Below are 26,869 nucleotides of genomic sequence, written 5' to 3' on the forward strand. Positions count from 1 at the left end.
CCCTCTGGAGGAGGGTCGGTGTCCCCCGCAGCCCTCCAGGCAGGGGCGGAATCCCCCCCACATCTCCTTGAAGCCTGGAGGCTCCCCAGTCCCCCTCACCGTGCCGGGAGCCCCGTGGGTAGAGGCCACAGGTCTTGGTGACCCTGGGCCTGTGCGGCCAGAAGCTCTTGACGCTCTGTCCCTGCCGGCCTCGCTGGGCCTCATCCAGCCTGTGTCATGAACAAGGTGGGCTCTGTGTGAGCCTTGCACTTCCTCTCAGGGGCTGTTCCTGAACTGTCTCCAGGGGCGCTCCTGTTCTGAGGAGAGGCCAGCACCCCCGGGGGCACCCCCTCCGAGGTGTCCAGCCCTCCCCACAGCCCCACATCACAGTCTGGCGTGGGGGCTCAGCAGCGACACCCATCATCCCAGCGTGCGGGACTGGGTCTCCCAGTCTGGCCTCCCGATTCCCCTTGCTCCAGTTTGCCCCACTGGCCCAGCACCTCATTCAGACACTGAGCCAGTGCTGGTAAATGGGGGCCCTTTGGGGCACCAGGAGGTGTAGCCTCTGGCTTTTCTGGGGAGGCAGGCAGGGTTGTGGCCACAGGGGTGGGAGGGCTCAGTCCTCTGCCAGGTGGTGCTGGTTCCCCTTCCATCTCAGTGTGGGTGGGTGGACCCTTGGCCCAGTCTCAGTGTGGGTGGGCCTGGGGCAGCAGGCAGGAGGGTGCAGGGGATGGGGGGCTATGTGAAGACCCCCAAAGGGCTACCACTTGGCTGAGGCTCCCTCTACTCACAACCTTGGGGATGCAGTCTAGGGTCACCAGGGCCTGGCTCAGTCTGGGCAGCAGCTGGTCACTGGGGCCTGGGAAAGAGGTCCTCTGGGTCCCCTGCAGCAGCCTCCACGCACTGCGAGGGATTTGCAGTTCCCTGGGGGTTCTGCCTGGCCCTCTTCTGCCCCCGAGAGCCCAGAGTCATTGGAGCTGCTCTAAACATAGTGGCAGGCAGTGTCCAGCATGACCTCATCCCCCACAACGCCCACCAGCAGCCGCCTTGCCTGGCGCCGGCCATGACCCTCCCTCTTGGCTGGGCTGTGGGACTCAGGTGTCCGGCTGTCATGTCCTGTGAGCCAGGGCTGGGCGGGGAGCCTCCTGGGGTGCTCCTTTCCCTCTTTGGGGCCAGGCTACCCTCCCCCTGTATAGTGTGGCAGGGGGGAGGATAGCAGCCCTGGCCCCCTGGCCCACTGTCCAGATGGGACAGAGTGGGGGTAGGGACCGCAGTCAGGGTGGTGTGATTCTGGAGCCGCAGGGCTGAGGGGACTCGCCAGGGCTTTTCAGGGGATGGTGTGGGTGTGGCCTGCTGTGCTGAGGGAGGGGCATCAGATGTGTGTCTGTGCATCTGTGTGTGGCCTGTGTCTGTCTGTCTGCCTGGGTGTGGTGTGAGGGGGACTCTCCCGGGAGGAGATGAAGACCCGTAGCTCTAGGACCAGGGCTTCTGCTCCGTGAAGTGTCAAGGGTCCCCAAGGCTTCTCCAAAGGAGGGCAGGCAGTTCATGCATCTCAGGACATTCCTCTGCCTCTGGAACTCCACCTCAGTGTATCCTGGACTGGGGTTGGCTATGGCCCACCCTTAGGAGGGAGCCTGTCTGTAGCCCCCAAGCCCCAGACAGAAAGGCAGAGTCTGGGGGCAAGCCTTCTCTACAAGGGTGGGGCTGGCCTGGGTACTGAGTGGACAGTGTCCTCCTACCCACCACCTGCCCCTCTCCCTCAGCCTGGACAGGACTCCCAGCCTCCAAGTGAGGCCTGCAAAGGATGCTGGGTAGTCCCCCTCGGTGGCTCTGGGTGGGGGCTTGGCTTGGCGCGGCTCCGGGCTGGGATGGCGGGACCTCCCAGGCACTGCCTGGGCGCAGACCTCCCAAGCTCCCACCACCCCAGCCCCTGCGGAGCAGTGGGGCTGGGACCAATTACCAAGTCCTGCTGGGCCTGGACCCTCCTGCTCCTCAAGGGTGGAGGTGGGGGTTCCTGTTGGATACAGTTTCAGGTGGAGGGGGCTCCCTCCAGTTCTGCACACAGCTGAACACCTCCTCCTGCAGGGAGCACCCGACCTCCCAGCCACCGTCCTCGAGGCCGTAGCCGTAGCATCTCCGTCTCTTTCTGTCTGCAGCCTCGGCGCGCTTCCTTCGGGACCCGAGACACGTCCAGCCCCTCGGGCAGGGGGAATGTGAGGCCGGGGCCAGGGTCTGTGAGGAGGCCGGCTGATGCCTCAGAACCAGGTGGACAGCGTGTGCACGTCTCTCTTGGCCGGTGACAAGTCCGGTTCAGGTGGACACGGGGGCCTTTGCCCAGGGACAGGGGCTTCTCCGGTCTCTGCGCCTTCCAGCTCTCGGTCCTGCTGTGCACACGTCTCTGGCCTCTGTGTGCTGCCGGCCTCAGCTCTGGGAGAGGGCAGGTGGGGGCGGCAAGTGCCTGTGCGTTCCTGGGCATGAGCGGCATGGAGGTGCACGTGCTCACGCTCCCTGGCAGCGCCTCTCAACTGTTAGGTGTGGGGTCAGGGTTCGCCTGGCGATTTGCTGCAGTGCAGTGGACCCGAGGGTCACGTGCAGAGCTGGGCGTCTTCAGTGCAGGTTGGCGGAGGTCTGAGGGTGTGGGTGTGGGGGGCTGTGCCGGGCCTGCAGGCTGGGGTGTGGGTGTGAGTGGGGCGCTGCTGCTGTAGTCTAAGGGGTGACGTGCCAGTCACTGTGTGGTGTCAGGGGTCTCATCTGCGCTGGGTGCTAGGGGCCAGCAGGACTGGGAGGGGTGGGGGCTTCTCTGAGCCGAGGGCCACGGGGTTCGTGGGGTGGGAAGGGCTGTATGCATAGGGTGTTGCTGGGCTTCGGGCTGCAGAGGCGGTGTGGACAGTCAGGGTCAGGCCACCTGCAGTGAGGGGGCTTCCACGGTGCTCCCAGGGCCCTGGTGTTGTGGAAGCTGTTCTCAGATTCTGGGCTGTCGTGCTGTGGTGGGCACGTGCCTAGGGTGTGTCATGGGCTGTGCCCGCTTTTAGGGGCACTGGACAAGAGCCGGGGTGTCAGAGCAGCTGCTGGAGCTCCATGGGGGCTGCTGTGTGGCCCTTGGGGGTGTTCTGCCTGGGGATGGCTGCAGGGTCACTGTGTCCCTGGGTATCTGTGCTGCCAGAGGGCTGGGGGAATCCATGGGAAGCAGGCTGGGGGCTGGGCTGCCCCAGGTTTCTGAGGCAACAGCAGGGCAGGGCCAGGAAACTGCAGCTCAGGAAGGAAGGCTGGCTTCCCAGCGAGGAGGGAGCAGGGGGCCAGCTTAGGCTGAGCAGGCGCCAGACTTTCTGTCGTGCACCCCGGCCCCACTGGCTGGGCGCTCCTGCCCTGTCCGCGCACCCCACCCTTGTCTCCACCCCTGTGCTTGTAGGGCTGCCTTTCTTCAGACCTGGGTGGCTTGGCGTGGGTCTGTGGGTGACCCGGCCCTGTGCTTACATGAGCTTTCTCCTCTGTGGCTCTGTGGAGACCTGAATGCTCCTCTACAGCTCCGTAGCCCCCATGGTGGCTGATGGGGTGACCTGCATGATGGGGCATGTGTTAGCACACTCTGGTCCCCGGGGGCCTTGGAGGGCAGTGCCCGCTCTGACTGCCCCGTCCTGGGCTGGCCCAGCCTCCTCCTCCCCTGCCAAGCTGGGAAATGGGGAGAGGGAGAATACCCTCGGGGTCACCTGTCTCCCACCTCAGCGGGCACCTCGGGCCGGAAGCCTGAAGCTGTATGTTTCTTTCTGTGTCTTGTCCTGGCATCGGTGACAGCCAGCTGGGGCTGCCACACGGGCTGGAGGGGGCAGGCCTGTGTTCTGGGTGCTCATCCACCCTTCTTGCTCAGGGACAGGCAACATCTATCCATCCATTTGTTACTGAGCCCCTGCCGTGTAGCAGACCCTGTTTTAGGGGTTAGGAATTTGGCAGAGAACAAAATAGACAGATACCTGCCTATGGGAAGCTTCCATTTTGGTGAGAAGAGACAGACAATCAACACATCCACAAACAGGCCTGTGGCTCACGCCTGTAATCCCAGCACTGTGGGAGACTGAGGCAGGCGGATCACCGGAGGCCAGAAGTTCGAGACCAGCCTGGCCAACATGGTGAAACCCCCATCTCTACTATAAAAAAAAATACAAACATACAAAAATTAGCCAGGTGTGGTGGCGCATGTCTGTAATCCCAGCTAGTTGGGAGGCTGGGGCATGAGAATCGCCTGAACCTGGAAAGCGGAGGTTGCAGTGAGCTGAGATTGCACCACTGCACTCCAGCCTGGGCGACAGAGTGAGACTCCGTTTCCAAAAGCAAACAAAAAATGAAAACGAAAAACAAAACTTAGCTGGGCGTGGTGGCACATGCTTATGATCCCAGCGACTCAGGAGGCTGCGGCACACAAATTGCTTGAGCCAGGGACGTGGCGGTTGCAGTGAGCCAAGATTCTGCCACTGCACTGCAGCCTGGCGACAGAGGAAGACTGTCTCAAAAAACAAAAACCCAACCAAAAACAAATCCACAAACAAGCCAGAATTTGGGGTGTCAGGTTTAGGGAGGAGGGGCTATCCCAGGACCACTCCTGGCTTGCCCTTGGGGTTCATGGGCGGAGTGTTTTAACAGAGGGAGGAGCATGTGTCAAGGCCCTGGGGCAGGGAAGTCTGCTGGTGCGGAGAGGAGGGGAGGAGGCTCAGAGGGAACAAGGGCTGAGTTGGGTCTGGGAGGGTCTGGCATTTTCTCTGAGTAACATGGGACCTTGGGAGGTTCTGAATGGAGTGTGATCAGCCTCAGCTCAGCTCCTGTGTAAAGATGGGGCCATGTGGGGCAGGAGGGACAGGCTCACCACCAGCAGAGAAGGCAGGGGGCTCTGCTTCTGCAGGTGGGCCTGGCCACCGTTGGCTCTCAGCCCCCACTCTGGCTGCCCCACGGGTCTCCCTGGTCTCTCTCTCGGAGGCCTGGGCCCCTGGGAGGTGCTGCCTCAGGGAACCCCGGCTTTGCTACCCTGTGAGTCAGGCCTCCAGGCTTCACCCAGAGCCCCGACCCCATGGCTGCCTGGGGCCTCTGGGGAGGGGGAGGGTGGAGCGGCCGCCAGGCTGGCGGGCTGGCAGGGCAGGGAGGGCAGCATTTCTGGGAATTGTGTGGGGGAAGTGCATTGTTAGAGCAAGCCTGGAGCAGGCCGCCAGGGCCGCCACTGGCCTCCCCCAGCGTTGCTTCTGTGGGAGGGAGCTGGGACTGGGCCAGGGCTATGGGCTGGGCTGGGCTGGGGACTTTCCGAGAGACGCTGCCCTGGGCAGGTGGCTCTTCCCATTCTGCAGACTGGGCGACTGAGGTTCAGAGAGCCAGCTGCTGCGATGGCACCGCCCTCCTCTGCTGGTGCATGGGGCAGGGGAATACTTGCTGGACTGACGGCCCATCGCCGCCCTGGCATCCGAGGGAGGCCTGGGTGGGGTCCACTGGGGGTCACAGCTCTGTAGCCCCCATGGTGGGCTGATGGTCTGATGGAATGGGACGCAGAGACGGCGCCTGGGGGCTTGGGCCATGGGAGAGCTGCCCATGGGTGGCAGGGGGTTGAGGCTCCTGGGGCCGCAGGATCCCCCAGCCCCCACTCCGTGGTTACAGGAAGCAAGGGGGGCTCCGTGTGAGTCTGGCAGCAGGAGCCTTCCCACCGCGGCGCTGCCTTGGCCAGAGGGGAAGCATGGATGGCGGCCACTGGGGTCATGGACGGCTTTGGGCGGGCAGGGGGCGGGGGAGGCAAATAGAAAAATAAATGGCCTGAGCTTCCGACGTTTCCTGGACTCAGGATGGGGGACGGGCGGACCTTTGGGCCAAAGGTGCGGCTGACCCCGTGGGGTGGACCGGGGGGGTTCTCCCCAGATGCCTGTTGGGGCCTGGGCTGTCCCCTCAGACCTCCAAGGTGGGACACATCGTCCCCTTAGGGCCCTCAGGACAGGGCCCTGTTCCCCACAGAGAATTCCTAAAGGACTATCCGTACATCTCTGTCCATAAATACGTCAAGTATGGAGGACACCCTGGAGGAGGAGACAGAACCCTCCGCTTGCTGAGGTACAGCCCCAGGTGAGGCTGGCCGCAGGTGACCACAGAGATCCAGCCTGGTGTCGTGTGGCTGCTGGGTCTGTGAAGGGGAGTGAGGCACTCCTCACCCTGTGGCAGCTCCTCATCAGGAGGCCTCTCCCCTCCACCTGCGCATCACGTGGCTGTGGCTCCCAGGACGAGACAGGCCTGGCACCTGGAGTGGGTGAGTGGGCGTCCCTCCCCTCCATCTGCACCGCCTCCGCTGTGAGCACCCTTCAGGCTACGTGCATTTCCGACTCTGTTCTCAGGGTTTAACCCAAACCCGAACATCAGCCGTGGCCCTAACATGGCAGAGTGGAAGCCAGGCCTTGTCCTCTGGGCAAGGCCGTCCACGGCGGCTCCCTGTGTGTATGAAGCTCCCGCCTGCGTGCCTGCCTCAGCTGCAGAGGTTGGAGGATGGGAGGAGCGTTTGGAGCAGCTCCTGTGGGGATGCCCCACAGAGAATCAATGGTTCTGATGTTGTCAGCTTCTGGGTGCAGATTCCTGAGGGCACAGGAAGGTCTGGTGGCCCCGGGCAGCTTGCCGGGGGAAGCTCCCTGAAGGAGGAAGTCCTGAGGTCGGGAAGGTCCAGGAGGGGTCTGCCGGGAGATGAGAATGCTCTGAGCAAGGTCCCAGAAGTCCGGAGCTCCTGAGGGACCCGGGATCAGGGGAATTTCAGGGTTGGTCACCGCCACAGCCCTCACAAGAGAGGCCCCTCTCTGGGACTGGCCACTTTGTCACTTCGGCCAGTGCACAGTCCTGGGGGCAGCTGTGGCTGTTGCTGGGAACCAACAGGACCTCCCCGGGGCTTCGGGGTGGGGTGGTGCTGCACGGCCTTGGGTCCATGGCTCACTCCCGCCACCTAGAGGCCACTGCTCCTCACAGGCTCTGGGGCCAGTGGCCTTCCTCTGCCCACGGGGCAGGACCACCCCACCAGATGGCAGGCTCTCCCCTTGCAGTGGCTACTTGCACACAGGGCTGGACCATGCCAGGGTTCAGGGCTCCTGTCATGGGGTGTGGCTGCGGCCACACCTGACCTCTCCAGCTAACCTCTTTCCCCGCCTGTCCCGTCCTTTCTCTCCATCACCTGCCCCTGCCATGAGCCAGGCCACCACTGACCCCATCCACACCTGTCTGACCAGGCTCCCATGTTCCCTGATGCAGCCCTGTAGGCTGAGCCCCCTTCCTGAGGAATCTCCGACCTGCTAGCCATTGTCCTCAAGACGCCACAGCACCTTGGCCTCTGTCTGCAGATTCTGCGAGCCTCCACTGGGACCCACTGGGACATGTCAGGCTCCGCACGAGCTCTTCTTGCGTGGCCATGCCCGGGGCCCCGCCTGGCATCTCATGGAGGAGGGAAAGGGCCCAGCACGGGGCCTCTACTGGCTCAGTTCCCAGAATCCTCGCTGACGCTCCTCCACAGTGCACGAGGTAAGACTCGTGGAATCGTAGAGGAGGCCAGTTATACCAACATGCAGTATGGAAACATTTTCTGGAAGTGTGATATCAAAACCCAAGTATTTCTTGACCAATTTGCCAAACAAGACGTGATACGCCGGGCAGCCTCTGCAGCTCCAGCAGCAGCGAGCGTGGGTGCGACGCCGGTCCCATCCGTCCGGGTCAGCCATGGGCCCTGCTCACCAGATGTGGTTCATGGCCTGGTTCATAACTGAATGATGCCTTTCTGCTAGAGGTCGGTATAAAGAGGATGATGGTTTCTTCCCACCAGTTTATTTTCTGTCATGGGTTTGGTCTCTACCCTCTGGAGTGTTGAGATGCCTCCCACCATTCCCTCCACCTTGTCTGGCCGCCCCCCACCAGCTCCTAGATCCACCATGTCTGTTCCACGCCTTCGTCTTTACACACCCTGTCCTGCAGTGGCCTCTGTCCCTCCCCGAAGCTTGGTAAGGTGGTTAGGGCTTCGATACACACCCCAGACCACATCCCTCTCCCTCCCAATTCTGGGACACTCTCTGCACCCCTGAAAAGCAACTCCCAGCCCTTCTGAGCCTCTCTCTTCCTCTGGGCACCCCTTGTTTCTCATCCACCCTGGCTGGCCTGTGGCCTGTATTTCTGATCTGCACACAGGTATCACAGAGGACAAAGACCCCAGGGTCCCAGCCCTCGGTGGGGGTGGGGAGTACAAGGGGCAGTGGTCTTTGTTCTCAGCCAGCAACCTAGGTCATGCTTTGAGAGTCACTGTGCTAGGGGATCTTTGTGGCTTAAAACGTTCAGATGAACCAGATATTTAAAAGTGTCCCTTGGCCGGGCGTGGTGGCTCACTCCTGTAATCCAAGCACTTTGGAGGCCAAGGTGAGCGGATCACCTGAGTCAGGAGTTCAAGACCAGCCTGACCAACATGGTGAAACTCCATCTTTAAAAAAAAAAAAAGTGTCCCTCATGCAAAGTCCCTCCACTGGGTGGGCCAGCCTGGGGAGGGCCAAGGGTGGGTCTCTAGTCTGGTTTTTGGGGGCATCTGTGTGCATTCCCTCCCCAGAACCTGGTGCTTGTCCATCCTGAGGAGAAGTCAGGTGGGGAGCAGCCTCACTGCTAGCTCCTCAATGGCGGCTTGCTCCAGGGGTCTGTGCTGATACCCCAGACCCTGCCCCACCAACACCTCAACCAGGACTGGGTGGAGCATGGCTACACAGACTCCTCTGACAGCTCCGTGATGCTTCTGGGATGTCGGCCCCCGCTCCTTTCCGCTGCCACTCTTAGGAACTTGCAGCTGTCTGGGCTGCACCTCTGTCCTCCACCCCTTACCAGCATCTCAGGACCTCCAGCCCTGATGCTTGGAGGTCTCCCCAACCTCCAGCTCAGGCTGGCTCCCTTTGGGTGGTCTTCAAATTAACTCACCACCGACCACTGCAGAAGCCTGTGTGTCTGGCTGGGCAGGCTCCATGGATGTGTCCAGCATCCTCATAAATGATGGGAACCAGCTTTGAAACCCTGGCCGCCGGGACCTCTGAAGCCTCGCTTTCTGGGGTTCCTGCTGGTCCTGTACAAGGGCGGCTCCAGTGAGGCTTCTACAGGACCCTGGCCAGCTCCCTGGTCTGGCTGTCAGCCACTGAGAGGGCAGTTGAAGGGTGGGTAGCACCAGCCTCCACTGGTGCCCAAGATGGGGCTGGACCCTTCAAGCCTTCGTATATGCCCAAACCATGGGATTCTAGCCACGAACACCTGCTTGGATGGTCTAGGCTGGAAGCGATGGGCCCAGCTCACAGTGAGGGGCAGAATCAGTCGGTATGGAAACTGGAGGTTTTTTTTTTTTTTTTTTTGAGATGGAGTCTTGCTCTTTGCCAGGCTGGAGTGCAGTGGCACGATCTCCGCTCACTGCAGCCTCTGTCTCCCGGATTCAAGTGATTCCCCTGCATCAGCCTCCTGAGTAGCTGGGACTACATGTGCGCCACCACAACCGGCTAATATTTTGTATTTTAGTAGAGATGGGGTTTCACCATGGTCAAGATGATCTTGATATCCTGACCTCATGATCCATCCACCTTGGCCCTGCAAAGTGTTGGGATTACAGGCGTGAGCCACGGCGCCCGGCTGAGACTAGAGGTACTGTGTTCATGATGATATTATAATAATATATCATGGGGCCTCTATCTGAGAAAAGTTTTGCTCCAAGGAATTCTATGCTTTTTCTTTATGATTCTTTTTTTTTTTTTTGAGACAGAGTCTCGCTCTGCCACCTAGGCTGGAGTGCAGTGGTGCAATCTGGGCTCACTACAACCTCCACCTCCTGGGTTCAGGTGATTCTCCTGCTTCAGCCTCACAAGTAGCTGGCATTACAGGCTTGCACCACCATGCTGCCTGGCTAATTTTTGTATTTTTAGTAGAGACGGGGTTTCGCCACATTGGCCAGACTGGTTTGGAACTCCTGACCTCAAGTAATCTGCCTGCCTTGGCCTCCCAAAGTGCTGGGATTACAGGTGTGAGCCACCTCGCCTGGCCAAGATGAGTCTTTTTTTTTTGTGTGAGTCAGAGTCTCGATGTCAGCCTGGGTCGGAGTACAATGGTGCTATTATGGCTCACTGTAACGTCTGCCTCCTGGGTTCCAGCAATTCTTCTGCCTCAGCCTCCTGAGTAGCTGAGATTACAGGTGCCTATACACATCTGACTAATTTTGGTATTTTTAGTAGAGATGGGATTCACCATGTTGGCCAGGCTGGTCTTGAACTGCTGACCTCAGGTGATCTACCCGCCTTAGCCTCCCAAAGTACTAGGATTACAGGCGTGAGCCACCATGCCTGGCCAAGATGAGTCTCTTAACTGACCATATTTCCCTTTTCATTTTGATTTCTGGGAAGCTCAGTTATATCTGATTAGTGTGCCACAGACAGCCCAAGGCATGCTCAGCCCATTTCACCGGCCACCTGGCCTCACAGTCCCGTGGCCTGAACTTGAATGACTGTAGGCTCCGCCATACCACGGACAGCAGCTCCTCACTCCACATCCTCCCCTAGATTGTGCCCTCTCCGGCGAATCACCCGGCATCTGTCACTGAGGAGCTGGCAGGCATTTGTGGGCATGCTGGCCCTGCCCCCTCCTTGTCCTAACCCTCCCCAGGCCTGGCCCATCGCTCTGGCTGCCTGCAGTCTGGCCCTACCTGGGGACCTCCAACAGCAATGGCAGTGAACACTAATTGTCACGCTCCATCTCCCGCTCGGTTCTCGGGCATGTGATGTGAATCAGCTTACATCACCTTGACAGGAGCCCTGTGAGGCTGACAATGTTGTCATTCCAGTTTCACAGGTGGGGAGACTGAGGCACAGAGCCCAGGATCTGCTCCCGGGTGGCTGACTGCAGAGGCAGGAGCCTCGCCCACGCACCCTCTGCAGAGGCCTCGGCACCTCGCGGACCCCAGCACCGGCCCCTTCCAGACGCCACGTCCAGCTGCTGCGCACTCACAGCTGCAGGCCCCCCGGGCCTCCTGGAAAGGCGACGTCCCCGCAGAGGCCCAGTGACCCACACGCGGCTCTGGGACGCTGGGGACGGCCTTCCCGGCCAAGGCCGGAGCGCGCGGGGCTCAGCGGGGCCCAAAAGCAGGTCTGAGGGAGGTAGGTCCTGAGCCAGCCACCGAAGGACGCCGCGGGAGAGCAAGGCCCGAGACAGGAGGAGAGAAGAGGGCGGACTCCCGGGCCGCAATCGCTTGGGGCTGCCTGGGCTCCGGGAGGGAGGGGCTGAGGGCGCTTTCCTCGCGGGGCATTGTGGGATCACGAGTCTCTGGCGGCTGCGCGTCAGGACTACACTTCCCAGGAGACTGTGCGCGCCGCGTAGCGCCTGGGGGTTGTGGTTCAGAACGCGGCGAGCGCGGGCGCGGGGAGCGGGGCGGGCGGGCTCGTGGACTACGCGTCCCAGGATGCCGCGCGCGGCCGCGGGGGCGAGGGTTTGAACCGCGGGTCTGTCGACCGCGGCGGGCCTGCGTCGGCTGCGGCGGGTGCGGGAGGTGGCGACGGCCGGGGCCGGGGTCCCAGCCAGGCGGCGGAGGTGGGCGCGGCGGCCGCGGGGGGCGCTGCTCCTGAGGTGGCGATGGGCAAGGAGGAGGAGATTGCGCGGATCGCCCGGAGGCTGGACAAGATGGTGACCAAGAAGAGCGCGGTGAGGGGCGCGGGCCGCCAGGACCCCGGGACCCCCGCCCCGCCGAGACCCCGTCGGGCCCGCCGACCCCCGTTAGGGCCGGAAGACGACCTGAGGGGCAGGACGAGACCCCTCCCCGGCAGAGACTCCCGGGACGCAGGGGAGACCCCCGCCCCGGGCCCGCGCTGCCGTTCACTCCCGCACCCCCGGGAGAGGCCACGACCGGGAGCCCCCCCGCTCTGGACTCGGCGCCACCTCCCCGCTCGCAGTAACAGGCTCGCACCCTTCCCTGTCCCTTAACTGCAGACCCGCAGCCGGGCCCCGCCCCGCCTCTCGGAGCCCCCGGGGTTTTCGGGTCTCTCGGGGCCCCCGGGGTGTTCGGGCCTCTTGGAGCCCCCGGGTTGCCTTCCTCCGTCAGGGCCTGGGCATCCTCACGGGCCGAGCCCCGCCCCCAGCTCAGCGCTCTCCCATAGCGTTTGTCACCGGCAAGAGTTTGGCGTCTGAGGTCCCCTGCCTCTTCCCGGCCCCTGTCTGTCCCCACCCCACAAGAACCAGGTTTCTCTAATAAATTCTGTCCCTTTAGCCGGGATTCAGCCCGCAGCAACTCGGGTTGTGGGTAGTTACGTGGACACCCCCGGAAAAGAGCCGGCGTGCTTATATAAGACCCAGGAGGCCGGGGAGCCTCCCCGGGAGTGTGACCAGCTCTGCTCACTGCGGCCCGGCCTCTGTCGTCTTGCTGCCACTGCAGGACTTGCTGTGTGTGAGGCCTTTGAAGGGGCCGGGCCCATGGGGCTCCAGTTCCACTGTCATGACCTTGGCGCCCTGTGCACCTTCCCACAGAAGCATCTTTAGAGGGTGGTGCCTGCCTCCTGGGGGTGGGGAGGGGTCTGGTCGCAGGTCACGTGGAGCTCCTGGCCGGCTCCATAAACGTGGCCTGCGCTTTCCCACCCAGACTGTGAGCTCCTAGAGCAGGGCCAACTGTGTGTCTGCCAGGCCAGCCCAGGGCGGTGAAGGTGGCAGAGTCACGGGCTTTGGGTGATTTGTGCAGCCATCCCGGGGCTGTGTGACTGCAGTGGGCGTTTGAGGGGAGCTTTTTGGGCTGAGCAGGGTTGAGTGTGGGTTCCTGTTGACCAAGGTTTTGGACTGGGGTCCGCACTGGGAAGGGGTGTGCTCCCACTCATTTCTGCTGGGTGCAGCACTGCCATCATTGCGTTCACACACACCCCTGGGAAACTGGTCAGCACAAAGTAGGGGTCTGTGAACCTTCTATAGCTGTTTCCAGAGATGACCTGAGAATGGAGTTATTTCCCTTCTTAAAGGAGACAAAACACAGAAAACTGTAGGTGTGAGAAGCAGGGACGAGTCATAGAGCCAGGGGAGGGTGGGCGGGGCTCCCAGAACTGACTGGGAGTTCTGATGGAAGAACAGCTTGAGTAGAAGCCCGAGGAGGGGGAGGACGGCCAACAGAGCCTCCTGGGGGTCCCAGTGCCTGAGGTCCCCTGGAGGACTTGGGGGCCAGGCTTGGTGGTTTTTCTGCCCCTTGTCCTGAGCCCACTGAGTCACATAAGCTGGTGCAGAGCTTTCAGCGAACAGTGCCCTTGGCTCTGGCGATCACCTCAAGCTTGGACTCTACAGCCCAAGGGGCAGGGCCTGCCTGGGAGGGTTGATGAGGGGCTGCAGCATGAGGAGAGATGCCTCCCAGATTGCTGGGACAAGCCCCTCCCATGGCCTCTGGGTCGTGGGACATCTGATGGAACATCTTAGGGCAGAGGGAATGATACACGTGTGGAAACACTGGCATGTGCTTTAGAGAAGATGGGAGTATTGCAGGGCGCAGTTTTAAACAGGAGAGGCCTTGCTGAGAAAGTGTTGTTTAAATACAGCCTGGGCGGGAGGGAGGGAGTGAGGGAGGGAGCTGTCCTGGGAGGCAGCTGCAGGTGCAGAGGCCTTGGCGGTGCCTCGGTGCCCTTGGGGAGCACGGAGGAGCTGTGCCTGCTGTGGAAATGTGACCAGTTTTATGCCTGCCTCATCCGTATGTGAGGACGCGGAGGAAACGCAGATCTTGGGTAGGGAGACGGGCAGAGAGAAAGGTGCATTGCAGCTGTCCAGGCGAGGGGTGCTGGCCAGCCTGGGGGCAACACAGGAGCCTGGAGGATAGATGAGGAGGGGGCTGTGGGCCTTGTAGGTGTTGGCTGTGGCTGTGGCTGAAGTGGAGGCACCCTGAGAATTTGGCCTCAGCTGGGGACACTGATGTTCCTGGGTTGGCCTCTCACAGCCGGTGGGAGGTGGGTGCTTTGGGGGAGGCTGTCCTGCGCATCAGGGCGCGAATGCACAGGGGAGTGAACCAACCTGGGGCTGCACTTTCACCTGGGTGTGGCCCTTGCTGCTGGGAGGGGCCGTGGCCCTGAAGCCTCCCAGTTTGCCGGGGGAGCTGGCATTTCTGTTCTGGTTTGGGCCAGTGACCTGAGGTGGCTACAATGAAGTGGGTGAGGTCGTCGCCTCGGATGTGGGTCACAACCTGGAGCGCTTGGGCTGCAGAACCCTCCCCTTTTTGACTGGGCAGTAAGGGCACCTCAGCTACCCAAGAACACGTGGGAGGAGCCCTGGGTGTCTCCAGGTAGAGGAATTTCGGTTTCATTTTGACCCCAGGTTAAATCTCCAAATTATCACTGCTTTGTGTCCCCTCCAGTAGCCTGAAGGAGGCGATATTGTCCATTGAGATCTAAGGTCCTTTATGAAGGTCCTCCTTCTCCTTCCAGGAGGGAGCCATGGACCTGCTGCGGGAGCTGAAGGCCATGCCTGTCACACTGCACCTGCTCCAGGTAGGTCCCTGCCTGCCCCAGGTCCAGGACAGCTCCTGGGGATGGCCCAGGGGATAGCAGTTCTGAGGACGCCTGGCGGGGCTTCCCTACCCTCCCCACCAGGCCTTAGTCGGCACAAGTGCCTGTTCCTGAGGAGAGAGTGTCTGCCTTTCTCTGGGCTCAGTGGGACAGGGAGGGGAGTCTGAGGATAACCCATCTTGTCCTCCGTGGCTGAGGCTCCTGGGTTCCAAATGGGACAGTTGCCATTGGGAGCAGCATCTACCTCCCTGGTGGGTCCTGGGTTCCTGTCCTGTGGCAGCCACCAAGGGTCTGCCAGGAGGAGCTGACCCCTAGAGGGGGTCCCTGCCGCCACCCGACCCGGACCACTTGCCTTGCAGTCCACCCGAGTCGGGATGTCCGTCAACGCCCTTCGGAAGCAGAGCTCCGACGAGGAGGTCATTGCACTGGCCAAGTCCCTCATCAAGTCCTGGAAGAAGCTCCTGGGTGCGGCTCAGGCAGCGCCCACTGAGTGCTGGGGCAGGGGCCCTGGAAAGCGCTGCCTGTTGCTGGCCCCCACAGTGCAGGGTGCTGGCAGTGCCCACCTTGAGCCAGTCACCTGGACCAGGAAGCACCCAGCTTGGGGCTGGTAGTGGATCAGTGAGTGCCCGGCAGCATTGGCTGGGCAGAGTGGCCTAGGAGGCAAGGGTGTGTGCTGGGGCCGGGTTCCAGGTAGAGCAAGGAGAGAAGAGTTGAGGCTAGGACTTGAACTGACAGCACTGAGATTAGCCAGGAGCCCTAGAGAGACTGGGGTGAGCTGGGGAGGTCAAGGTCATGGCCAGGAGGCTGGGAAGTACGGGGAGAGGGGAAGCGGGAGGGAGAAGGTGGGGCCACCTCAGCTACTCAGAGGGAACAGAGGGGCAGCCCGCAGCCAGGGAAGGGCTGGGCTGGACTGAAGGCTTCCTCTTCCTGGAGACAGTGGGGTGACGGGGGTTGCAAAGATGCCCCTGTCCGGGATGGAGGCAGCCCCCGCTAGCTCCAAACCCTTGTGAAACAGCCTCTCTCCAGCCTTGTGTGGCCCCTGGGCTGTGCGTGGCACAAGTGTATCCTGGTTCCCAGCCCTTAGGCCTGGCTTTGGGCTTATCAGGAAAGCCTTTTTGGGGACATGCTTGGTCTCCCTGGTCAGGATGGGCAGGAGGGTAAACCCCAGAGAGGGCCCAGAGGTGGCCTTTGTGCATGAGTGCTTGTGTGGGAAAGGGTTCTGGGGAGGCAGCCTTGGGACTGCAGAGACTGATGGGTTGCCGGGAAGGGTGAGGACCTGCTCACAGAGGCTGGATGGCTCCCTGGTCCCTGGCTCCTCTGGCTGGGTAGGCAGCTGGGGCGGGGCAGTGTTGGTGGTCTGCGCCCCTCCTTCTTCTGCCTTCCCCTCATCAGCCCATTCCCCATCTTTCCTGCAACTGCAGATGCTTCAGATGCCAAAGCCAGGGAGCGGGGGAGGGGCACGCCTCTGCCTACACCTTCGAGGGATGCCTCAGAGGCCCAGGATCCCAGGTAGCACACCTGGAAGGCAGGTGCTCACACTCCTGCTTCCCAACCTGTTTCCTCACCAGAGACAGGGTGCTGATCTCCGTGTGCCTAGGCACCGCTTTGAGTCCGCACACAGATTCGATCAGCCTCATGGTGTGTCCCGACTGCAATGACCACCTGAGACACGGGCTGTGTCCACCTGGCTGTCAGCCAGCCACCCTGGTCTCTTCCTCCGCCAAGAGCTGCCATATACCCTGAGTGGGCCTGTGGGAGCCCCCTGCCCTCTTTCCCCAAGACCCATTGCTGGGTCTGGTTCTCGCTGGCCCACTCTGGCTTCCCCCTCAGCCTCACTCAATGAGGGCCCCTCCTTCCTGCAAAATTCTGCCCAGAACCAAAGGCGGGGTGCCCAGCCCCCACTCCTGCCCTGCATGTGCATGTGTGGCCACTGCTGCCAGTAAGGGGTGATCAGGGCTCTGTGGCCTGTAGCTGGGAGCTGGGGGTGCTTATGGTGACAGGCTATGGCTGAAAGACGGCTTTGCCCTTGACCATACTGGGTTGCAGTGGCTGGGCGCTGGGTGTAGCTTTGCCACCGGGAGCTCATGGACACATCTTTGCAAATTGATTTTCCTCCAGGAAGCTGTTTGCTTCTGCCATTTGTGAGGGGATGAGGGGAGGACTGGGTGGATGCAGCCTGGACACTGGGCGGCCCATGCTGTGGACGAGCCCTGTGGGGCGCCCTGAGTCCGTTCTGCACGGGCCCAGTGGGGTCATCTGTGATAGCAGAGCCTGGCCTTGGGTGGCCCTGCCTGTCTTCTCCCCCAGGCAGCTGTGGGTCTCTGCCTCTCCCCGACTAGGCAGCAGCCGCAGCTGCCCTGAGCAGAGGTATTTGTGTGGTGTCTCGGGGTGGGCACCCTAGATGTGGCAGGAACTGCCAGGTTCATTCTGATCTGCTGGTGATGCTGCCCAGACACCAACTGCTGGTTCTGGGATCCCGTTCCCTCCTGGGGAATACACCCTAACCCACTGGGGACCTCAAGGCCCCCTCCCTCCTGGCAGCTGGGCATACCCCATGGACATTTGGGGTGCACTGAAGGTAGGCAGGGCCGCAGGCTTCTGTTGGACTCCGGCAGACTGGAGCAAGCAGGGTTTGGAGGGGGATTATGCGGTGGCACCTGCTGCTTCTGGGACCAGTGTCTCGCTGGGGTGCCTGCAGCCTTGCCTCTGAGCCCAGGGGGCTTGGATCTCTGCAGCCGCAAGAGGCCGGAGCTGCCCAGGGCACCATCCACTCCGAGGATCACCACATTTCCCCCAGTGCCCGTCACCTGTGATGCCGTGCGCAGCAAGTGCCGTGAGATGCTGACCGCTGCCCTGCAGACAGACCGTGAGTGCGGCAGGGCCCGGCTCCTGACACCCCTTGGACTGGCCTCTGCCTGCCCCAGGAGGCCTGCTTCTGGAGGGACCACCCTCCTCCCCCAGCCACTGCTGTGTCCCTGGCAGGGGCCTGGGGCCTGTGCCTGGATCATGGGCCTCTCCCAGGGACACGGGTGTCCCCTCTGAGCTGCCAGGGTCTCGTGCAGGCAGAAGGGGTGGCAGGTGGAGGAACCAGTGGGGGCTGCTAGTCAGGGCTCCCTCTTGCAGACGACCATGTGGCCACCGGTGCGGACTGCAAGCGTCTGTCGGCTCAGATCGAGGAATATATCCTTTGTGCAGGGGCTGTGGACCCAGGTTTCTGGCGGAGTCACGAGGCTGCCTGGCCTGGCGCCCTCTGGTGGTTGCTGGATGCCACTGCCTAGCTGTCCAGGGGTTGCCCAGCTGTCCAGGGGTCACCCACCTGTCCAGGGGTCACCCTCCTGGGTGGTCACCTGCCTGGGTGGTCAAGCTGTCTCAACCCAGGAGGGCCCCCTGGACCTCAGAGGATCTGAATTAGAGGAGCTGATTCTGCCTGCTGGTGGGACCTTGGTCCCCTGCGACTGTAGCCTGAAGCTGGGTCTCAGTCAGGAGTGGGCCTGGGGCAGGCTTGGTCCTGCAGCCCTTCACCTCTCCACCAGGCAGTGGCTGGGCAGAACCTCTCCAGCCCCCGCCCCAACATGGCCTCCCACGGGGCATGTGGTAGGTGGAGGGCAGTGACGTTGTCCTCAGATGGGTCCTTAAGCGCTGGCACGCATCTTCCGGGACGTTGGGAACACAGACATGAAGTATAAGAACCGTGTGCGGAGCCGCATCTCCAACCTGAAGGATGCTAAGAATCCTGACCTGCGGCGGAACGTGCTGTGTGGGGCCATCACGCCCCAGCAGATCGCTGTGATGACCTCAGAGGTGAGCCCCCGTTGGAGGCGCTGGAGGGCTGCTCGCTTGGAGCTGTGGGCTGAGCCGCTGGCCCTGTGCTCCAGGAGATGGCCAGCGACGAGCTGAAGGAGGTCCGCAAGGCCATGACGAAGGAGGCCATCCGAGAGCACCAGATGGCCCGCACTGGCGGCACGCAGACCGACCTGTTCACCTGCGGCAAATGCAGGAAGAACAACTGCACCTACACGCAGGTGAGCGGCTGCGCGCCTCCCCGGCCCCTCGGGTGTCTTCAGGGCATCCAGTGCCCCTCCCTGGGGCCCGTGCCTGTTCCTGCCTCTGCTGCGGTTTGCCGAGCCTCTCGGTCCCTGACTGGGCTAAGGCGTGACGGTCACCTTCAGGGACCACTCCCCTCTACCCAGGACCCCTGGGTCCCAGGAGGCGGCATCTGGGGTGGTGGGTCCCACTCGTTCTGGGTACTCGAGTTGGAGGGCCTGGCCTGGCCTGGCCTGAAGGTGTTGATGCTGGCGGGAGAGCTGTGCCGCCTGCTGCCTGGTGTGGAGGTGGACACCGAGGTGCGCTGGGGAGACTGTGTGGACCCCACGAGATGGCGGGGACCCTGTTCAGAGGGGAGTGCGTCGAGGCGGCTGCCGCGCCTGGCAGATGAGACTCGTGAGGGGTCTCGAGGACATCCTTTCCTTTCCCTCAAAGAAAGGGTGGGGCCTGGGTGGGGCCTGGGTCTGCAGAGCCTGCCTCTCTCCTGTTCCCAGCGCCCATTCAGAACAGGCTCTGCCTTCTGGAAGGTAGCCACGGCCACTGGGGACACCTGCTAGCTCCCCCCACCGTGGGGACCCTTAGCCAAGTTTGGGCCCTGCTGGTCCCCAGCCAGTTGAGCTGCTTTGGGCCCATACAAGGGCCTCTGCCCTGGTAGACACTGTCTCCCTCTCCTGGAGGCTCAGCTCTGGAAGGCTGGAGTCACCTGTGGGAGCTCAGCAGCTGTGAGGCCAGCACTGCCCATGTTGACGGACACCCTTTGCAACAGAGCATGGAGGCGACCCTGAGCTCACCCAGATTTCCCCACAGGTGCAGACCCGCAGCTCTGATGAGCCCATGACCACCTTTGTCGTCTGCAACGAGTGTGGAAACCGCTGGAAGGTGGGTGAGCGGCCCAGGCTGCCCTCCCAGCCCCGTTCTCTGGTGGTGGGGTGTGTCAGCCTCTGTGGTGGTGTGAACTGGGGATGGCCCTGCCCAGCCAGCCTACTGGGAGTCTCCGGCACGGTGGGTCGAGACCCCAGCCTTGGGTGCACCTGTGCGGCCTCCCACTCTGGGGCCCTCGTGTGGCCACAAGACTGGAGGCCTCACCCCTTTCTCACAGTTCTGCTGAGCCCTCGTGCGGACATGCTGCATGCTGCCCCCTCGCCTGTGTCCTCCGTTACACAGCTTCTCTGGAGACCCCAGAAGGCGGCATGTCCTGCACTCCACCTGCCTGCCTGGATTGCACCTTTCTGCCCTTTCCCCCTGGTTATTAAATGTTTCCTTTTGCCATTTTGTTCTCCTCAGCTGTTACTCCTGGTGGGCCCCCGTGCTCCACATATGACCCATTCCCACTGCTGTGGACAAGGCCCCTCCCTGGGGTTGGGCCCTGGTGGGTCAGTCCCAGGAGAGGGGCTTGGCTGACCTTCAGAGATCACCTGGGGCTGCTGTGTGTGTGCGGGCAGCGGGGAGGGGGCCTCGTGTTCGTGCTGACAGCCCGTCGTCCTGTGTGGAGCGGTGTCCCCGCTGCCTCGGGCATGGGCTGCTCAGGGCCCAGGTCTGCTCCTGGCAGTTTAGGACAGCTTGTCCCCATGCTGCTGCCTCTGTTCTTGAGGGAGTTACGGTCTCAGGGCCCTGAGCCGATGTCAGCTTCAAATCACTTACCTTCCCAGAAATGTAGGGGTGGGCCTGTGAGATGGTGAAGATGACACGGTGCCAGGCACCAAGCCACCCCTCTGAGTGTGGGACCACCCCTCATTCTCCAGTCTCTCCCCAAACTTGGAAAAAAATGAGGAGACTTTTGCTTTAAAAATATCTTCAATAATAAAGACATCCTATTTTTGGGGGGGTTAGGGATAGAGATAAATATGAAAACTTTTTTTTTTTTTTGATAAAACACATATCAAGGATATGTTTCCAGGTTTCAAGTTCATGAACATATAAAACAGAAATTGGGTCCTGGCACCTTGAGTGCAGGATTCTGAGGTTCTACATCTGGTTCTGAGGTTCTGGGTTTGGTTCTGGGGTACAGACAGCTCAAGTAGGAGGTCTCCTTATGTCACAAAACCACACAACACTGAGGTTCTAGATCCGCCAAAGGCTAGTCTGGGGCCCATCAGCTGCCTGGGGAGGGGGCCCCAACGAAGCTCATGGGTCCAGCATGCCTCCTGGGGGGACCCCTGCTCTCACCACTCAAGAGCCCCCAGCCAGGAGCACCATCCAGCCAGCTGTGGGCGATGAGGGGGCTTCTGACCCGCCCTGCACCTGGAGTTCCTGCTGGGGACGGTGGGCAGAGCCAAAAGACACAGCACTCCCCACTGGGTCTAGGACGGCCTCCGGGGCTGGGGACTGCAGGTGGGTGCCCTGACAGCAACCCAGAGTCTGCCAGGGGAGGCGGCGGGGTCTGCGCTGCCGGGCAGCCTAGGCCTCGGAGGAGGACTGTGAGGGTCCCTGCAGCAGCAGGGCACGGTAGGTGGGGGAGCTGAGGAAGCGCGGGTAGGAGTCCCGGTGCATGAGCGTGTAAATCTGCAGCTGCGCGTCGTCGAACGTGTGTGCGGACGGCTCCTGCATCCTCTTGTTGATGCCCTCCCGCACTCGGGAGTCCAGGCTCACCTGCAGGACAAGGCACTGGGGTCAGGGGGTTCGGGAGGTGCCTTCCCCACCTCGTGCCCGGAGCAGGCTGCCCCCTGCCCGTTCCGGTGGCCGGCGCACCTCCCTGGGGGACAGGATGGACACGTAGTCCTCGTAGATGAGCCGCGCCTTCTCGTCCACCACGTGCTGGTTGGCCTCGGCCTTCAGCTCCTCGCAGGCCAGCCAAAAGAGCATGTTCTCCTCGCTGTACTCCGTCCGCAGGAACGCCCGGAACACGCTGCGTCCCGCTGGGCTGTGCATCAGCTTGTCAAAGGACTGCGCCCAGCTCTGCACCTCCTCGGGACTTGGCGTGGCACTGTGAGCATTGGGCTGCGTTAGCCTGAGTCTCCCGGCCTGGGCCCCCCAGCACGCACACACCAGCCGGGTGGACTCACCACACTTCACAGCTGGGGAGGGGCTGCAGCTTGCTCTCCCGGGAGGCCTGCCACGCACGCCGCCGCTCTTCGTTCCTAGAGGCAGGGAGGAAGCGGCACTGCCCTGGCACACGGGGCCTCCCTGTCGGTCCCTCCCCAGTTCCCCAGGGAATATGCCGTCCAGGTTGCCGTTCCTGCCAGTGCCCAGGCAACAGACTCTGCCCCAGTGGCCGGGACTTTCTGGCCTTCCGGGAGGGACCCTTTGGCTCCTGGTGCTCCTCCCCGTCCCTGGCCCACTGGGCAGAACCCTGCTCCTAGGCCTGACCTTGACCCCCGTCCCTGTCCCTCCGATGGGGCCGCACGCTGTAGGTCTGGCGTGCCGGCAGTGTCTTGTCGGCTGATGCGAGTGAGGGTCCCAGACCCACGTGTCCACACTGGTCAGGTCCTAGAGCCTGATCCCTGGCGCTCTCAAGGGAAGCTTCTTCCCTGCCCTGGCTACTAGCACCGTCAGTGCTGGACCCAAATCCACACCCGCTGACCTCTCTCCAGGGCACCTGATGGCTGGCAGACTTCGTGTACCCAGATGTCCTGACTCCTCCCACCCCCTCTCCTCATTGTCCCCTGCCCACCCCAACATCGCTCATGGGTCAGCTGACCCCACGTGGGTCCTAAGCACTGTCTCCTCATCAGCCAGGGCCTGAAGCCTGAGTAGGGCCAGGCTTCTGCAAGGCAGGAAGGCATCCACCAGCCCCCCTACCCTCCTAGAAAATCCGTTAATATTTGGGAGCCCCGCTCCCACCCCACGGGAATGCCCGGAGACCACCCCTCCAACCCCGTGCTCTTTTTCCCTGCGCACGCTGTCTGGGAAGCTCTAGGCCATCACCCCAGGGCCAGTGGTTCCCTCTTTGGGTCTCTGCTCGAAAGTGCCTCCACCCCACACAGTCTGGGGGGTTCTGTGCCTTTCTTTCTTTCTTTTCTTGAGACGGAGTTTCGCTCTTGTTGCCCAGGCAGGAGTGAAATGGCACAATCTCAGCTCACCACAACCTCCGCTTCCCAGGTTCAAGCGATTCTCCTGCCTCCCGAGTAGCTGGGATTACAGGTCCCCGCCACCATGCCTGGCTAATTTTATATTTTTAGTAGAGACGGGGTTTCGCCATGTTGGCCAGACTGGTCTTGAACTCCCGACCTCAGGTGATCTGCCCGCCTCGGCCTCCCAAAGTGCTGGGATTACAGGCGTGAGCCACCACACCTGGCCTGTGTTCATCTTACACCACTGCAGGCACCCAGGGCCCAGCCTGGGCTGGCTCACAGCAGCATCGGTAAGCACATGCTGTGTGAACGGGAGCATGCGTGTTCACAGCAGCTGGATGCACCCTTGGCAAGACAGCTACAAGAACCATACACAAGCCCCCAGACCCCCCAGGGGCCAAGGCAGCGGCCGCTCATCACCAGGGCCCCACAAACCATACACAAGCCCCCAGACCCCCCAGGGGCCAAGGCAGCGGCTGCTCATCACCAGGGCCCCACAAACCATATACAAGCCCCCAGACCCCCCAGGGGCCAAGGCAGCGGCCGCTCATCACCAGGGCCCCACAGACCCTGGACAGGACAGGGCTGGCTGCAAGGTGGCAGGGGCATCCTGCCCGCAGGGGATGCCTCAGAAGCCACCACTGGGACCCCTCCCGGGTCTCCTTGGCCCCATCCCCCAGGCCCCACTCACCAGGAGCAGCTACAGCAGCAGCACCAGCACAGGCAGCAAGGGTTGCGGCTGGGGCCCGCTGGAGGGGCTGCATCACGACTGGACATTGAAGGGGGCCAGTCCGCCTCCTCTGGCCCTGTGTTCTGCGGGGAGACGGGGCTACCTCAGCCTCCAGGTCAGAACCCACCAGACCCGCCACCTTTCGCCTACCCTCCCGTGGGTGGCCCCTGTTCCCAGGGACATGACCTTCTGGCCTCCCAGGTGTTCAGGGGTCTCCCAACTCCTTGTGGCCCCTCAGCTTGCCCCACCCCATCTCCCCCAGGGGAGCAGAGGCAGAGGGGAGGTGGCATACCTGCTTCTCAGCCTCATGCGGGGTGGGCATGGGTGGGCGGAGGAGGTTGCCCAGGCTCCGTGGTGCCAGCTCTCAGACCCTCACCACAGCCTGGGGGTCTGGGGAGAGGTGCCAGGGTTCTGACTGAGAACCAGAAACCCCAGCCCCCCCCCCGTCCCTTAGGAGGGGTCCTGAGAGGGTGTGTCCCTAGTGGGGCCTGCTCCTGCCTCTGAACCCGGCTCTGCCGAGGGCTCCTACCCCTACTCTAAGCTTACAGCAGGGCTGGGAGGGGGCCCAGGGTCACGGAGGAGGAGACTGCAGCAGCTCGTGGCCCCTCCTCCTAGGCTGGGCCCCAGATGAGGCCCCCACAGGAGGCTCCGGGACACCCCATCCGCTCAGTCCCTGGGAAGCCGGAAGCCTGGGTTCCTCTTTCTTGGTTTCCGGCTCCCAGCCCCTCCCAAAGGGGCCCCAAGAGTCTGGGGCTACCAACTGATGCGTGAGGGTGGTGGCCAGACTCGCTTCCAGGGCGTCTGGGGTGGGAGTAGGCAGAGCAGCTCTCCCTGGAGAGTCCAGGCCTGTCCATAGGCCCCGGAGGTCTCAGCCAGGGGCGGCAGGCTAGCCATGTGGCATCGAGGATTTAAGTGGGACTGACGGCCGGACTTCCCGAGGGTATGGGAAGGGGTGCAGGGCCCTAGTGAGGAGGGACATACCCCCCAAACACGCTTCTTTGGTCCTGCTGCCTCCCACCCAAGACTTCCCTCCCTCCCTGCTCACTACCTCTAGGCTGTGAAACCGCTGTGGACCAAGGCCCTACCGCAGGGCACGCCAGCCAGGGAAGTGGGGGTGGCAGTAGGCGGAGGAACCCTGCTCCCCAGTCAAAGCCCCGGAGTTGCTGACGGGTGTGGTGTGGTGTGGTGTGTGTCCTTCATGGTGTTTGGCTGCGCCGTCTGCAGGGGAGGTGCACCAGGAACGCCAAGGCCGTGTCGCCCTCGAGCTACCCAAGATGCCACTTCGAATCCCAAGTCTCCTTGGGTGATGGCACAGGGCGCCAATCTGCCCTGGAGGTGGCTGTGAACGCCCGCGCCCACCTCTGCCCAGGGTAGGGCCTCTGGGCCTCCGTGCACACCCGCCACCCTCTCCTCCCTGGCCAGGAGGCTCACACTTGGTTTGACTTTATCATCTCAGTCTTCGCCCTCCCTGACACGCCTCCCCTAGCATGTGGCTTTTGAGTGCTTGTGTCTGTCTGGTTGGCCTCTCTTGGCCTCCTGGGATGGGGTGCAAATGGAGCTCGGAGGAGACAATGCTCGAGTTCTCTCAGGACACCCACTGCCCCCGGGGCCCGGGCATGCAGAGGCCACTGCCCCGGCCCAAGTCTGGAGCAGGTGCAGGGGACCTCAGCCCCTTACCACCTGCACACCTTCCTCTGAGACTGTGGGTCCCATGGGCTCCTAGCAAGTACATGAGGAGACAGCAGCCCCGCAGCTGGGCTTTCTTTTAGGGGTCGAGTTTCTAGGGAAAGGAAGGGGTGTGGCACCCTGAGGTTTGGTAGCTGCAGCAGACGGGGCTGCGACTTGCCCAGGCAGCAGTTCTTCCTCCTCTCTGTCCCCACCCAGGATCCTCTCCAACCCTGGACACTGTCCCTCCTGGGCTACCATCTCCACCCCGGCTCTGAACTAGAGGAGGGGATGTGTCTAGGGATGCAGGGCCGGGGTGCCAGGGGCTGCATTTGCTTCAGAGGAGGGAGCCAGCCCCTTCTTTCCCAATTGCAGGCCCTGGACCTGGTCATCATCCATCCCTGGACCTGGTCACCATCCATCCCTGGACCTGGCCACCATCCCTGGACCTGGTCACCATCCATCCCTGGACCTGGCTTCCTGTACCCTTCTCTGGTCAACTGGGACCACCTATGTCTCCAGGCTACTCCCCTTCTCTCTCGGGGGTACAGAGTCTCAACTAGGGTTCCCCTGCTCCTCATCCTGGTATTGGGGATCCCCCTTCCCCAGTCCCCCAGGCTTTGGCCCCCAAGTCTGGGATGGCAGGGGCGGGACAGGCGGCACGTCTGGTCTCTGGGGATAGAGGCTCCCTTGGGAGTGGCTGCTGCTTTGCTCCACAGAAGGAAAAAGAACGTCCCAGAGCCTGCCCAGTCCAAAAAAAGAATAAGAAAATGTGACAATCCCAGAAAAAAATGTCACAACCTTTAAGAGGGGGGTTGAGAGGGGCTCCATTCTCAGTTCTGCTCCTGCCCAGGGCCTTTCCCATCTGCCACCCTCCCCATCTGGCTTGGGCGAACCCTAGCCTGGCCCCTCCAAGGAAGGCCAGCCCTCCCCAGCTCACTTCGAAAACAGTGATGGTGACCCACCCACCGCGCTCCTCTCTCTGCTCTTAGGGTCCAGTCTGGGAGCCTGTGTCCTCCTCCAGCCTCTGACGCCCCCACCCCTACCTCAAGGCGCCCTACTCACCAGCGACCCAAAGGCGGGGTGGGGGCAGGAGGGGCCAGGTTGGGTGTGGGCCGCACCCTGGCTGCCGAAGGGGCGTGCACTGCAGCAGTAGGGACTCAAGTCAGACGGCAGGAGGGACTCCTGCCGCGCTCTGGAGGGAGGCTAGCGCCAGGAGCCCCCGATCGGCTGGGGCCGGGGGCGCAGCACCTCCCCTGCAGCTCGCGGGGCTGAGTGGCGGCCGGATCCGGCAAGGTGGGGGCGGGGGCGGACAGGGTGTCCCGCCCCGGCCCCTCCTCACCAGGCTGAAGTGGGGAGGAAGACGCGGAAACCTGGGTTCTTCCGGCCCCCACCTTTGAGCAATCACTTCCCCAGGCTTTGAGCTCCAGAAAAAGGGGAACCTGGCCGGAGCGCCCCCTCCCCCACGCGCGGGGGCCGCGGCCCGGGGTCCACGTGGACCTGGCGCGGGAGCCCTGGGGTTCGAGGCCCGCGCGCCGGCTCCCGCGGCTCCCGCCCCGCACGGTCCCCGGGCCCGGGCAGGGAGGGGCAGGGCCGCCGTCCCCGCGCCGCGCGCGCACTCACCAGCCGCGCTCCCGAGCCGCTCGCGCCGCCGCGCGCTCCGAGGTCCCGCCAGGCCGTCGGGGAGGGGCGCAGTGCGCATGCGCCTCGGCGGCACTTCCCCAAAGCCGCGCAGGGACTTCCTCGCGCCGGGCCCGCCCCGCCCTCCCGCCCGCGCTCGGCCCCCGTGGCTCGGGGTGTGGAGCGGGGAGCCCCGGCCCCGGCGCCGCGCCTGCCTCGCGTCTCCAGTGGGGCTTCCACGACGCGCCGGCGCCGCAGCCCGGCCCACCCCTCGCCTCTTTGAGCCTTGTCTGTGAAACCGGGTTAAGAGCCTC

At 62.7% G+C, this 26,869-nt stretch overlaps 2 protein-coding genes across 5 annotated transcripts; one reads left to right on the forward strand and one right to left on the reverse strand.

Moving 5' to 3' along the window:
• Positions 1-11,479: 11,479 nt before the first annotated feature.
• TCEA2 (transcription elongation factor A2) lies at positions 11,480-19,799 on the forward strand. The gene is made up of 10 exons (XM_012440554.3): positions 11,480-11,667; positions 14,406-14,468; positions 14,846-14,951; positions 15,908-15,995; positions 17,222-17,352; positions 17,610-17,666; positions 18,133-18,287; positions 18,362-18,508; positions 19,338-19,409; positions 19,630-19,799. The coding sequence occupies exons 1-10, from the start codon at positions 11,599-11,601 to the stop codon at positions 19,636-19,638; spliced, it is 897 nt and encodes a 298-aa protein (XP_012295977.1). The 5' UTR covers positions 11,480-11,598; the 3' UTR covers positions 19,639-19,799.
• A 506-nt stretch (positions 19,800-20,305) lies between these two features.
• Positions 20,306-26,633, reverse strand: RGS19 (regulator of G protein signaling 19). Of its 4 annotated transcripts, none has more exons than XM_064382617.1 (6): positions 26,559-26,633; positions 23,563-23,660; positions 23,232-23,353; positions 21,533-21,607; positions 21,219-21,453; positions 20,306-21,119 (listed from the first exon to the last, which is right to left on the reverse strand). In XM_064382617.1, the coding sequence occupies exons 2-6, from the start codon at positions 23,590-23,592 to the stop codon at positions 20,928-20,930; spliced, it is 654 nt and encodes a 217-aa protein (XP_064238687.1). In that variant the 5' UTR covers positions 23,593-23,660; positions 26,559-26,633; the 3' UTR covers positions 20,306-20,927. The 4 variants fall into 4 exon arrangements, with proteins under 4 accessions (XP_064238687.1, XP_012295978.1, XP_012295979.1 ...); XM_012440555.3 differs by lacking the exon at positions 26,559-26,633 and adding an exon at positions 26,001-26,225; XM_012440556.3 differs by lacking the exon at positions 26,559-26,633 and adding an exon at positions 24,319-25,980.
• Positions 26,634-26,869: the final 236 nt, after the last annotated feature.

This window comes from Aotus nancymaae, unplaced genomic scaffold, assembly GCF_030222135.1.
Source record: "Aotus nancymaae isolate 86718 unplaced genomic scaffold, 86718_ANA_hifiasm-v0.15.2.pri h1tg000029l, whole genome shotgun sequence".
Classification (NCBI taxonomy): Eukaryota; Metazoa; Chordata; class Mammalia; order Primates; family Aotidae; genus Aotus; species Aotus nancymaae.

Bases quoted from the DNA above. Each gene is read 5' to 3' on its own strand.
- TCEA2 (XM_012440554.3), top strand. From the start codon at position 11,599: ATGGGCAAGGAGGAGGAGATTGCGCGGATCGCCCGGAGGCTGGACAAG. The intron at 14,952-15,907 runs GTGCGGCTCAGG...CTGCAACTGCAG, and splicing joins GTCCTGGAAGAAGCTCCTGG to ATGCTTCAGATGCCAAAGCC. The intron at 15,996-17,221 runs GTAGCACACCTG...GGATCTCTGCAG, and splicing joins TCAGAGGCCCAGGATCCCAG to CCGCAAGAGGCCGGAGCTGC.
- RGS19 (XM_064382617.1), bottom strand. From the start codon at position 23,592: ATGCCCACCCCGCATGAGGCTGAGAAGCAG. The intron at 23,354-23,562 runs GTATGCCACCTC...GTCTCCCCGCAG, and splicing joins CGCATGAGGCTGAGAAGCAG to AACACAGGGCCAGAGGAGGC. The intron at 21,120-21,218 runs GTGCGCCGGCCA...CTTGTCCTGCAG, and splicing joins CCATCCTGTCCCCCAGGGAG to GTGAGCCTGGACTCCCGAGT.